Source organism: Gopherus evgoodei, chromosome 6 (assembly GCF_007399415.2).
Source record: "Gopherus evgoodei ecotype Sinaloan lineage chromosome 6, rGopEvg1_v1.p, whole genome shotgun sequence".
NCBI lineage: Eukaryota > Metazoa > Chordata > Testudines > Testudinidae > Gopherus > Gopherus evgoodei.
The window spans coordinates 42753396-42766438 of NC_044327.1; the positions used below are offsets into that span (position 1 = coordinate 42753396).

The 13043-nt window shown below is 45.2% G+C and overlaps 1 protein-coding gene across 3 annotated transcripts in view; it reads left to right on the forward strand.

Moving 5' to 3' along the window:
- SMARCA2 (SWI/SNF related, matrix associated, actin dependent regulator of chromatin, subfamily a, member 2) overlaps window positions 1–13043 on the forward strand; it is a 187577-nt gene that overhangs the window by 124324 nt on the left and 50210 nt on the right. For all 3 annotated transcript variants that reach the window (XM_030566024.1, XM_030566026.1, XM_030566025.1), the window contains exon 28: window positions 10094–10312. In XM_030566024.1, coding sequence (XP_030421884.1) covers window positions 10094–10312 — 219 coding nt within the window. The remainder of the gene's footprint in view (window positions 1–10093; window positions 10313–13043) is intronic.

Genomic DNA, 13043 nt, shown 5'->3' on the forward strand with positions numbered 1-13043 from the left:
AATTTCAGGTGTCCAAATTCAAGGGAAGAGTAAGACCCATCTTGACCTTTGTGGCCTCAACAATATCAGATACATGAGGTTCTGAGTGGTGATTCTATTGACTGTTCTCCCTGTGTTGTCCATGAAGACTGGTTTGCTTCTCTGGACCTCCAGGACGCCTACTTTCATGTGACAATTTTGCTGTACCACAGAAAATTCCTTTGATTCATTATAGCGAAGTGCCATTTTAAGTATATGGTGCTTCCATTGGTCCTCTCTTCTGCCCCTTAGGTTTTTACCAAATGTATGGTCATCGTGATGGCATATCTCAGGAAGAAAGGAATCCACATCTTCCATTATCTGGAATACTGGTTACTGAGGGGTAGTCACAACAAGAAGGATCTTGCTCATGTCAGCGCTACACTGCCCTTGCTCGACTTGGCTGTTTTTAGGTGATTCTCCACCTTAGCCTCAGTGTGCAGTCTCAGCCTTCCACAGCAGTTCGGATATGCCTATGGCTCTTGGTCCATATGTCCTCTTGCACACAGATGGTCCAGTTTGCAAGGCTGCATCTTTGCCCACTCCAAATGTGGCTCAGGACAGTTTACTGTACGACTGTTCACACCTTGGACAGATTGATCTCTCTTCCTCAACTGGTCCTGGACTTCCTGCAATGGTGCATGTGTCCAGAGCATGTTTTGCCAGGGTGTTCCCTTCATCCAGCACTTAACCTAACAGGTCTGTTGTCACTGATGCTTCCCTTATGGGTTGGGGAGCAAACCGGGGGCTGCTGATAGTTCAAGGTGTGTAGTCAGAGCAAGAGTCATCGCTGCATATCAACATGCTGGAGCACTGGGCCATCTACAATGGATACCACACTTTTCTGGACCATATTTGTGGTTCATACACTTAGTGACAATACCTCTTTGATGTATTATGTGAACAAGCCATGGGGAGCATGGCCCAGGATGCTTGGCCATGACACAATTCGTTTGTGTCAGTCCTGCACTGAGGAGAGTATCTCTTCTATAGCTGACCACTTGCGTATAGTCCAGAATCATCTTGCGGACCATCTTGGCAGAAATTTTTCCAAGTCACGTGTGGTCTCTGAAGACAATCATCCTCCAGGTCATTGTCACAGCTTGGGGCATGCCAACAGTCAATCTGTTTGCTACAAGGGACAACAGGAAAGGTCACCTGTTCTGCTCTCGACGTGGCCTCAGTCTGATGCTTTCTATTTCAGCTGATATTCAGCTCTTGTGTATGCTTTTCCCCCGATCCTGATCATCCCACAGGTCATCCTCAAACTGAAAGCAGATTGGGCCAAGTTCATTCTCATTGCCCAAGCATGGCCAAGGCCTGTGCTGGTTCTCTGACCTTCTCACACTGTCATTTGAGCTTCCCCATACCCTTTCTTTTCCATCCTGACCATCTCACAGAGAATCACGGTGACACATTACATTTCACGGTGAAGCTGCTTCATGGCTAAATGAGAAGGAAGAGGGTGTTCAGTGACTGTTCAACGACTGTTCAACAGATTTTACTCAGCAGTAGAAATGCCTTTACCAGAATGGCCTATTCAGCGAATTGAAAGCAGTTTTTGGTGTGGTCATTGGCCAGAATTCAACTGAAGCTAACTGACGCTGGCCTCAATCCAGGACATCTTGGAGTATCTGGTGCACCTTCAATCGTCAGGACTCGTACTTAGCTCATTGACAGCGATTTCGGCATTTCATCCCCCGTTCATGGAAGATCAGTCTTCTCCGGGGCCATGCTAGCAAGATTCTTGGAAGGGCTTCTTTTTCTCCATCCTCCATTCTGACAGCTGGTTCCTCTGTGGGACCATAACTCAGTCCTAGTGGCTTTGATGGGACCTCTGTGTGAGCCCCTGGAACCTTGTCCCTTTCCCTTTTGTGTCAGAAAACTGTGTTCCTGGTAGCAGTAACGTTCACAAAAGGATTGTACGAGTTGCAAATTCTGATGGCAAGAGCCTCCTTATGCACAATTCTCTGTTTCTTGCTTCACCTCATCTGCTTGTGTCATATGCAGATTGCGCAAAGGGTCAAGCAGTCTCTTCAAAAATAACATCCGGTATGAAGACTGCATATGAAATAGCTTCAGCTACACCTCCTCAATGGGTGTGTCACAATGGGGTATACTCTGTCAGGGTGATTGTCCTTGGATTAGTGGCAGTATGGCCTAGTGGCCAGAGCCAGTAAGACCACCCTTCCGCACAGGGTAGTGGGGCCTAGCGGCCAGAACTTGTAAGACAGCCCTTCCACGCAAGGTGGTGGGGCCTAGAAGCCAGGAAGAGGGCGGGTTGGCAGCTGGGATAGGGAGACCAAGCCCCTCCCAACTCCACTGGGTCCCAGCCCAGGGTCCTGTCAGTGGTGAGAGTTTCCTCCACTGGGTTAGTGGGGATCAGTCTGAAACATGCTGACCCTGTTCTAAGTTCCACAATGTCCGATCCCCAGGAGCTACTTCCTACCTGTTCCATAATCTGTAGGTTTCTGTTCTTTTGGGGCAGTTGGCAGGCTAAGATCCTGAGGGCTCCTTGTCCTCACGGCTTCTGTAGGTAGCCTGGTATTTGCCTGGGTCTTGACACACCTGACCTCTGCAGTCTGGGGCTTCAGCAGCTCCCAAATGGGAGCTTGCAACAGGCAGGCTCTCTCCTCAGCAGTCAGCCCAGGCTGAGCTGGGCTGCTCCATTTTATACTGTGGTTCCAGCTGGAGCATCCCAGCAAGGGTGAGGGGGCATGGCTTACTCAGCCCACGCTAAGGGGCTGAGGGGAAGCACGCGAAGGGGAAGCACCCCATCCTGTCCAGTGCAGGGCCAGTATAACCCCTCATAGGGTGCTAGCTCATTCCATGAGAGTGCAAGCAACACTGATAGCATTCCTCAGTGACTTCTCAATATTGGACACTTGCAGAGCTGCTGTGCAGTCATCCGTCCATACATTTATGAACCGTTATGCTATTACTGCATCTTCCAGAGTCACCAAAGTGGACTCACAAGTGTCTACTGAGGAATGCTATTGACGTTGCCTGCATATAAAATTTAGTTTTATTAAACAAAACAAGCCCTAATACAGTATATGATCTACTGTGCCATAAAAGCTTGACCTCAAAAGTTGAATGTTTTCCCCCCATATTCTTTCTTTATGTAGAAAAGCAGCCTTCTATTCAAAGTTTTTGATAGAGGCTTATGGATTCAGCATTTTTTTATTTAAATGTTTTGAGAGGTTATAATAAGTTTAGACCAACACATTTTGTATTAAATTCAGATTTCAGTTAAAGTTCATTTTTAAAAAGAAAACCTTATAATTAAATGTATTATAATTTAAATAAATTCAAAAATGTGATTTCAGTAATAAAAATCAGATTCTCTTTTTAAAAAATTCATCAATTTTTATCTGCTGTGAAGGAAAGTAAAGAGCTGACACTAAGGTCTGGTCTACACTGGGGGGTGGAGGGTGGATCGATCTAAGATATGCAAGTTCAACTATGAGAATAGCGTAGCTGAAGTCGACGTATCTTAGATTGACTTAGAATCACTTACTTTGCGTCCTCACAGCGTGGGATCGACAGCCACCACTCCCCCATCTACTTTGCTTCTGCCTCTCACTGAGCTGGAGTTCAGCAGTTGACAGTAGAGCAGTCGGGGATCGATTATCGCATCTACACTACACGCGATAAATCAATCCCTGATAGATAGATCGCTACCCACCAAATCTGGCAGGTAGTGTAGACGTACCCTAAGTGTTAGACGTCTGGAAATGAAGTTAACATATCCTTCAAAACCCAAGGAGTTAAGGCAAGCGTTAGTGGATAGGAAATGCTTTAATTGTTAATAAAATAACCTATTATAGATAGACACATGGAAATGCAGTTCTAGTCTGAAAAGTTCTGCTCATATTAGCATTGGGGATGAGGGTTCCATGTTTGCTTTCTCAGTAATTTTAATATCAGGTATACTCTGTTAACAAGGAAAAAGTTGTTTGTTTTCTGTCAGCCAGCCCTGTATACTCAGCCTTGAGATCTCAGTCAAGTTGGGAAGAAGAAGGTTTTCTTAATCATAGAATCGAGGTCAGAAGGGACCATTATGATCATCTTGTCTGACCTCCTGCACAATGCAGGCCACAGAATCTCACCCACCCACTCCTGTATCAAACCTGTGTCTGAGCCACTGAAGTCCTCAAATCATGGGTTAAAGACCTCAAGCTGCGGAGAACCTTCCAGCAAGTGACCCGTGCCCAAGGCTGCAGAGGAAGGCGAAAAAACCCCAAGGGCTTCTGCCAATCTGCCCTGGAGGAAAATTCCTTCCCGACCCCAAATATGGCAATCAGCTAAACCCTGAGTATGTGGGCAAGACTCACCAGCCAGACACCCAGGAAAGAATTCTCTGTAGTAACTCAGATCTCATCCCATCTAACATCCCATCACAAGCCATTGGGCATATTTACCGCTAGTAGTCAAAGACAAATTAATTGCTAAAATTAGGCTATTCCATTATGCCATCCCCTCCATAAACTTATCAAGCTTAGTCTTGAAGCCAGCTATGTCTTTTGCCCCCACTACTCCCCTTGGAAGGCTGTTCCAGAACTTCACTCCTCTGATGGTTAGAAACCTTAGTCTAATTTCAAGTCTAAACTTCCTGATAGCCAGTTGATATCCATTTGTTCTTGTGTCCATATTGGTACTGAGCTTAAATAATTCCTCTCCCTCCCTGGTATTTATCCCTCTGATATATTTATAGAGAGCAATCATATCTCCCCTCAGCCTTCTTTTGGTTAGGCTAAACAAGCCAAGCTCTTTGAGTCTCCTTTCATATGACAGGTTTTCCATTCCTCGGATCATCCTAGTAGCCCTTCTCTGAACCTGTTCCAGTTTGAATTCATTTTTCTTAAACATGGGCAACCAGAACTGCACACAGTATTCCAGATGAGGTCTCACCAGTGCCTTGTATAATGGTACTAACACGTTCTTATCTCTACTAAAAATACCTTGCCTGATGCATCCCAAGACCGCATTAGCTTTTTTCACAGCCGTATCACATTAGCGGCTCATAGTCATCCTGTGATCAACCGAGGTCCTTCTCCTTCTCTGTTACTTCTAACTGATGCCTCCCCAGCTTATAACAGTAGTTCTTATTAATCCCTAAATGCACAACCTTCCACTTTTCACTATTAAATTTCATCCTATTACTGTTACTCCAGTTTACAAGGTCATCCAGATCTTCCTGTATGATATCCCGGTCCTTCTCTGTATTAGCAGTACCTCCCAGCTTTGTGTCATCCCCAAACTTTATTAGCACAGTCCCACTTTTTGTGCCAAAGTCAGTAATAAAAAGATTAAATAAGATTGGTCCCAAAACCAATCCCTGAGGAACTCCACTAGCAATGTCCCTCCAGCCTGACAATTCATCTTTCAGTCCGACCCGTTGTAGTCCCCCCTTTAACCAGTTTCTTATCCACCTTTCAAATTTCATATTGATCCCCATATTTTCCAAGTTAGCTAATAATTCCCCGTGTGGAACCATATCAAATGCCTTACTGAAATCGAGGTAAATTAGATTCACTGCATTTCCTTTGTATAAAAAATCTGTTACCTTCTCAAAAAAGGAGATCAGGCTGGTTTGGCACGATCCCCTTTTTGTAAAACCATGTTGTATTTTGTCCCAGTTACCATTGACCTTAATGTCCTTGACTACTTTTTCCTTCAAATTTTTTTCCAAGACCTTGCATACTACAGATGTCAAACTGACAGGCCTGTAGTTGCCCGGATCACTTTTTCCCCGCTTTCTTAGATAGGAACTATGTTAGCTATTCTCCGGTCATCCGGTACAACCCCTGAGTTTACAGATTCATTATAAATTCTTGCTAACGGGCTTGCAATTTCATGTGCCAGTTCCTTTAATATTCTTGGATTAAGATTATCTGGGCCCCTTGATTTCGTCCCATTAAGCTGTTCGAGTTTGGCTTCTACCTCGGATGTGGTAATATTTACCTTCATATCCTCATTCCCATTTGTCATCCTACCATTATCCCTAAGCTCCTCATTAGCCTCATTAAAGACTGATTATTCTTAATCTCCATTCCATCTTCAGTGTTTAGCAGTCCCACCATTTCTTTCTTTGTTTTCTTCTTATTTATATGGCTATAGAACCTTTTACTATTGGTTTTAATTCCCTTTGCAAGACTGAATAGAGATGGGAGTTGATTGATTTAGCAAGAAGGCACCATTTGTACACTCTATTTTCAGATTATAACTGTTCCTTGGCCTAAATCCTCATATGCAGCTGAAGAGCATACAAAACCATCCAGGAAAGGATGTGCAAAAGTGGCTTTTGCTTTCCTGATTAGGGCCAATTGTGTGCCAGGCCAGCCCTCCAGCATAACTCAGAGAAACCTGAAGGGGTTGATATGGCAGCTAGTGATCAGTGAGATGTAAAGAAGCTGCAGCCACATTACTTTCCTGGCCATGCCTCCTGTGCTGGCAGTGGTGCACAGGGTCATAGAAGCAATTTAGCAAACCAAATGAGCCCCTTGCATTGCTGTGATTGTCTCATAATCAGTTACACAATAGTACATCTGTGCCTAGCCACATTGCATCCCAGTATCAGGCCTTTATGTTGAAAATATTCTTTGTTCTGGTATTAAGTAAGAATACAGCCAAGTTTACAGCCAAGTCATTAGCACCAGAAAACAAGATATTTGTGGCTGAGATATTCTTACCTTACCTTATTCATAAATACTTCTCTGTAGTATAATATCACTGTAGCATGTCTTATAAACATTTCTGTATGCTGCGATAATCAATGGAATGCCTCTCCTCCTTTTTATCCCATAATTCTGTCCTTTTAGAATCTTTTCAACTCCTTATTCCACACACAGATAGTGCTGCCTGCCCAGAGGCTCAGCGCATGAATTCCAAACAGATCCACCTGTTGGGTCTTTGAGATTTACTATAAGCCTCCCCACTCCACCTGGATCTTCTAGTCAGTAGCAGGAAGCACTTCCTATTTCTAGGCCAAGAAGTATTGCATTTAATCCTCCTTCAGTGTTCAGAGTAAAGATTTATAGGCAGATTTCAAGGCAAATGCATGCTTTGCGTTTGAAAGGCAGTAATGAATTGAAATTCTTTCTTGCTTTTGGGTGCTTACTTATAATTCTGGCAGACGCCAGTATTTAAAGGACTTATACGTGTATGGACAAATAAAAAGAAATCCCAGCATTTTGTCAGGTTTCTTTTCAGACATGGCATTAGATATTGGAGAAATTGCCTACGGCAGCGATTCTTAAGCTGGAGTTTATGGACAGCAAGGCATCAGCTGGAAATTTTATTTTTAAAAAAATAATAATACTAATGCCAAAGTAGTACTGATTGGAGTTCTGTCCAGCCTTCAAGACAGGTGTCTGTGAAACTAAATGACTGGATCTCTGCATTCTCTCTATTTCAGTTTCAGATTACTATAAATAAGCTCTTGTCTAGGGCCACCTTCAGTTATTTCCAGTTATTTAACATTCAAAATTCATTCCCCTCCCTTCCACCCACCCCCTACAACTGCTCCTAAATCTGATCAAAACCTACCTTGAATTTAGGGAGGAGAAACATCACAGAGGGAAAGGAAGCTTTCTACTTAAACTAGAGTAACTCGGGCCTCATCAAGTGCTTTCAAGCACATCTGTCCCCTGACTCAACAATGATAGAATTATGTGTTTTCCTTCCCTTTTCCTAGGCACCCAGTGGCATGGTATCACTAGATGCGTAGTGATAGTTAACAACTGTGAATATTGTGGACAACCTCTAACCCACATCTATTATTGACTTTTCTTGTCACTTGCTGCAAGGGATAGCAACCTTATTTTCTGGTTGCACCACTAACTAGCAAGAATAGAAAAAATCATCAGTGAGACTTAGCTGTGTCATTGAAATGTTTATTAGTGTGTTGCAACAAATCTTTAACTTTTCCTGCCTTACTTGATAAGCAAAATAAGGGAAAATATAAACTTGTTTCTAGTTAAAATATAATATAAATAAAGCTGTGTCTAGTGCTATTTTTTAACTTAAGTAAGGACTCCTAATCGGAAATCATCCTTTGAAATAAGATCCTAGGATCCAACAGGTTTGAGCTGATACTTTATTTGTGCTATTTTAATTAATTTTTCTTCTCAAAACCAAAATGGCAGTATCCTTATGCTAAAAATAGGTAGTTGTAAGCTCTAGATGAGAGTCATCCCCCTTGTTGCTCCTTTTTAGGACCAAATGAGTGATAATATAGAAGGAATAGACTGCCTGTTTCATAGTTCAGTAATACAGGTTGATTTTGAAGCTGACCGTTTTAGGCCATGATCATTCAAACAAGCACATGCTCAACTTTTACTTACCTGGACGTGTTTGCAGCACAGGGGTCTTAGTCACTAGGTTAGTTTCAGGCATAACCGAGGTTGCTGTGGGTGCATGTGTATAACCTCAGTATAGTACCAGAGTTACAGTGACACCAGATAGAACCATTAATTGTTTTATCTGTCTGTCACTGACATATAGGAAGATTTGATCATAGATGTCCCAGTAACACAAGGGCTTTTATGAGTAGCTTTGGGAGAACAGAATCCTCACTTGCAATCTTTTGTAGTCAGGCTCAAGGAGAGTGGCTTAACTTTTTTCCTCTCATGTTTTCCCTCAGAAAGAAAAGCATAATTAATATGCATTTTAACTTAGCCTTTCAATCCATGTCTTGCAAATAGCAAACCAAGCACTTCTACAAGGGTAAAAAGTTAATTATTTAAAGGATGCTGATCTATGCAACTTATGGGAATAGTGTACTTTACTAATCCTTGCTACTAAGTAATCAAAACAGGCCTGTTGAGGCCTTTTCTTTGATTATAGCTGTACATTCTTTGCCAGACCTGCCAACAGTTGAAACCTGTGCTAGGTTGCCAGTTAGTTAATACAGAAATTGCCATATTTAAAAAGGCGAATAGAAAAGTCTGTGTAATGTAGAGTTATATTTAAAATACATGCAGTGTAAGAAGGTTCAAGATGGCAACTTGATCACTTGTGCTTTGGTTATCCCAGAGGGGTGAAAGGAAGATGCTCTTCAATTTGCATTAGATATAGTACCGTTCGTAGCCGCAACAGAGGTAAGAATGGATTGTTTGTGAGAAAAAAGGCTTGTAACAAGTTAGTGACCACAGCTGTAGCAGCTGTCAGTGTTACAGTACCTTATTGTTTTTCAAAATATGATGTCCAAAAATTTTGCAACCACCTAATGGTCAACTACTTAGTTAAATGGAATTGGGAATCCAAATCCTGTATGCAGCTTTGTATAATCTCAGCAGTGTACTCTATTTTATGGAATAAGCACTTGCCAAGTATGAAAATAAACCAGGCATTTCTTTGAGTCATAAAAATATTAGAGCTGTAACACAATCTGATACTTCTACTTCTACTTAACTTTTTAAGTAGCATAATCTGATGGGTTGGGGGGGGTGGTTAAATTTTATATGTGGTATTCCAGTAAACAGCTATCAACATTCCAAGTGGATAGCATTCTAGCTCTGATGACAAAGAGACAAGGTGTCCTTTGAATAGGATTGAGGCTTAGGAACTTCTTTATTCTAATTCCAGCTCAGATAAGTCCCTCTGCAGCTTTGGACATAGTTTTTCCCTTCAGTAAAATGGGAATAACACCTCCAAGGGTTGTTATCAAACAATTTTAGTGTTTATAAATTACTTATATCAGCGATAATACACTATAAAATATGTGCAAAAGCAGAGACAGCATTTTAAACAGTAACTATCCCACTACTGTTATGGCCTGATTTTCAGGGGCACTAAGTACCTGCTCTTCCCATTTACTTCAATGGGAACTGTAGGTTCTCAGTACCTCAGAAATAGAAGCCACTGTGTAATAACAAACCTGAACTGAAGATTCATGACCAATTATCATGTATGGATATTCCTCATTATAAATACTCCATAGAAGTATGAAGAATTGGGAAGGAAATGTAGTCAGACTGATTTTAAAAGAACATTATGTAAAACTTAATGCAGTATAAAATACCCAGCTTTCCCTCACTGGTCTTAACCACTGTTTTGATTGCCCTTGCAGCGTATGGACATGGATCGTCGCAGAGAGGATGCCCGAAATCCCAAGCGCAAGCCTCGCTTGATGGAGGAGGATGATCTGCCATCCTGGATTATTAAAGACGATGCTGAAGTAGAAAGGCTCACTTGTGAGGAAGAAGAAGAAAAAATATTTGGGAGGGGGTCCCGTCAGCGCAGAGATGTGGACTACAGTGATGCTCTCACAGAGAAACAGTGGCTCAGGGTATGTGCCACATTTTTCCTTTCTGACATCTGCTATTTGTTGGAGTTTGCGGGTGTTTTGGGTGGAGGGGGGTTGTCAGTGATGATGACAAAGTTGGAGTTAGAGGAATGTGTGGAATTAAAAATACAAGTTAAGTTGCTGGAACCAGGCAATGTTGCTAGACCTGGAATCAGTATTGCTCTCTGTGTTGCAAATATTCTGTTGCCATAGATCTAGCTATTTTTCACTCACGTGCTATTGTAATGTTTCAGTGATGCAGATGCTTTTTGATGTTGTCTATCAAACCACTGATTACTGTGGGATAAAACAAGACACAAAAACATACTGAGCTTAATTAGAAATCCAGAAAACTTTGGAAAAGTCTTCTCTCTCACACTTCTTTCATTTTCACATGTCTGTGCATTTCCTGGTTCCAGTGAGATCAGAAAACTTCCAAAAGAGACTGTTCTTCTTCGAGTGATTGCTCATATGCATTCCAGTTAGGTGTGTGCACGCCACGTGCACGTTCGTCGGAGAAACTTTTACCCTAGCAACACTCGGTGGGTCGGCTGGGCACCCCCTGAAGTGGCACCGCTATGGCGCCGGATATATACCCCAGCCGACCCCGCCACCCTTCATCCTTCTTACCACCCATGTCGGTCGTTGGAACAGTGGAGTGTGGCTTAGCTGACCTCCACCTTCCCTAGCTACTCGTAGTCTTTTCTAGTTATATTCGTAGTGTAGTTAACTGTTATTGTGTATATATATAGTTTGTTAGATTTAGTTATAGTTCATAGTTATAGTTATTAGTTAGTAAGTGTTGCAGGTTTCGGGGGGTAACCCCTTCCCCGCACCCGGTGCTGGAGCTCATGCCTGGCTCACCGGGTTTCAAGCAGTGCTCGGCCTGTCATAGGCCGATGCCGACAGGAGATCCCCACGACTCCTGTTTGAAGTGCCTAGGGGAATCACACTTATCGGCTAAGTGCCCAATTTGCAAGGCTTTTAAGCCTAGAACTAAAACGGAGCGGGACATTAGGTAGAAGCAGCTCCTAATGGAAGCGGCCCTGACACCGTCGCCCTCGGCACCGAGCACGAGCCAGTCGGTGAGCAGAGGCACCCCTACAGCACCGGGCGTCGCTGGTACGCCTAAGGAAGACCGGCACCGGCCACCGCCGGCACCGAAATCGACTCCGCGCCGCTCCCTCTCCCCAAGGTTGAAGACGGCGAAAGGTCAGACGGCAACACCAGCGTTGCAGCCAGAGACTGCACCTAGATCTGACCGCCCGGCACCAATACCTGCCGCGGCACAGCCGAAACCGGTACCGTCGACTCCAGCCCCACAAGGGCCGTTGAGTCTGGCACCTGACAGCTCCCCGGCACCGGCCATGGTAGAGCTCACGTTGCCATCTACCCTGGAGACTTTCTCCGTGGCGAAGGACTTGATCGCCATCACCGAGGCGACACTGCCCCTACCCCCGGCACCGCCGGTGCGGGTATTACAGTCCATAGGCAAGCCGACCCTGAGCAGACTGCTGTCAGTCAGTGCAGCGGACCAGCACCGCTCATGATTGCAATCCCGCAGGCGCTCTGCGTCGAGACGTCGCTCCTGCTCCCGGCGTCGCTCTCGATCCCGGCACCGTTCCTCGCCTCGGCACTGGTCGGCCTCTCGGCACCGACCAGTCTCTCGCTCCCCAACCTGCTACTCACGGTACCGCTCCAGTTCCCGGCACCGTACCTCCCGGAGCAGGTCAGGGCATAGAGACTCAAGATCCCGGTCGATCTCCCGGCACCGATCCGGTCGCAGGTCCCGGTCTCGCCCTCGGTACCGCTCGGTGTACCGGCACTGGTCCTCACGATCTAGAGGTGCGAGATCAGTCAGGACTTCAGCTCCAGGTTTTTCTGCTCCACCATGGCCGTCCAGACACACGTCCATATCCTCCCAGGCGGACAGCAATTACGATCAGGACCGGGATACGGACCTACCTACGGGGGTTTTCCAGGACTCTTGGCCGCAGGAAGTAGGACCTCAACAGTGGTCCTTCTGGACACCCTGGGTGTAACACCAAGCCCAGGGTGCCCCCCTGGTCCAGATCCGCTCTGCTGCCTCAGAACATCGGGCACCAGAGGCCACAATTTCCTGCCCCCCTGCGGTTGAGTCAGAAGAGCACGCGACACATCCTCCGGACTCCCCGGGGCAGCTGGAGCAGGAACTGTCCCAAGAGCAGGAGGCCGTCCAGGACCCTCTCATTCCCGGGGTATCCTCCTTCTCTTCACCGGATGAGGCTGTGGCAGGGACCTCCTCATCAGGGCCCCCACCGTAGACCTCAGGGCCCATCAGGACCTCCTTCGCTGGGTGGCCCTTGATATCAACCTCCCAGTGGAGGAGGTTCCGGAAGTCGGGGACCCTGTAGTGAGCATCCTCACCGCTGATGCTCCCACCCGGGTCGCATTGCCATTCATCAAAACTATCCAGGCCACTGCCGACACCCTCTGGCAGTCTCCAGCCTCCATTCCACCGACAGCAAAGGGAGTTGAGAGAAAGTACATGGTACCCTCTCGGGGGTATGAGTACTTGTACGTTCATCCTCCTCCCGCCTCCTTAGTTGTCCAGTCGGTCAAGGAAAGGGAGCGACATGGCCAGCAGGCGCCGGCCCCAAAGTCCAAAGAGGCCAGACGGATGGATCTCCTGGGTCGGAAGGTGTACTCAGCGGGGACCCTACAGCTCCGAGTGGCCAACCAACAGGCTCTCCTG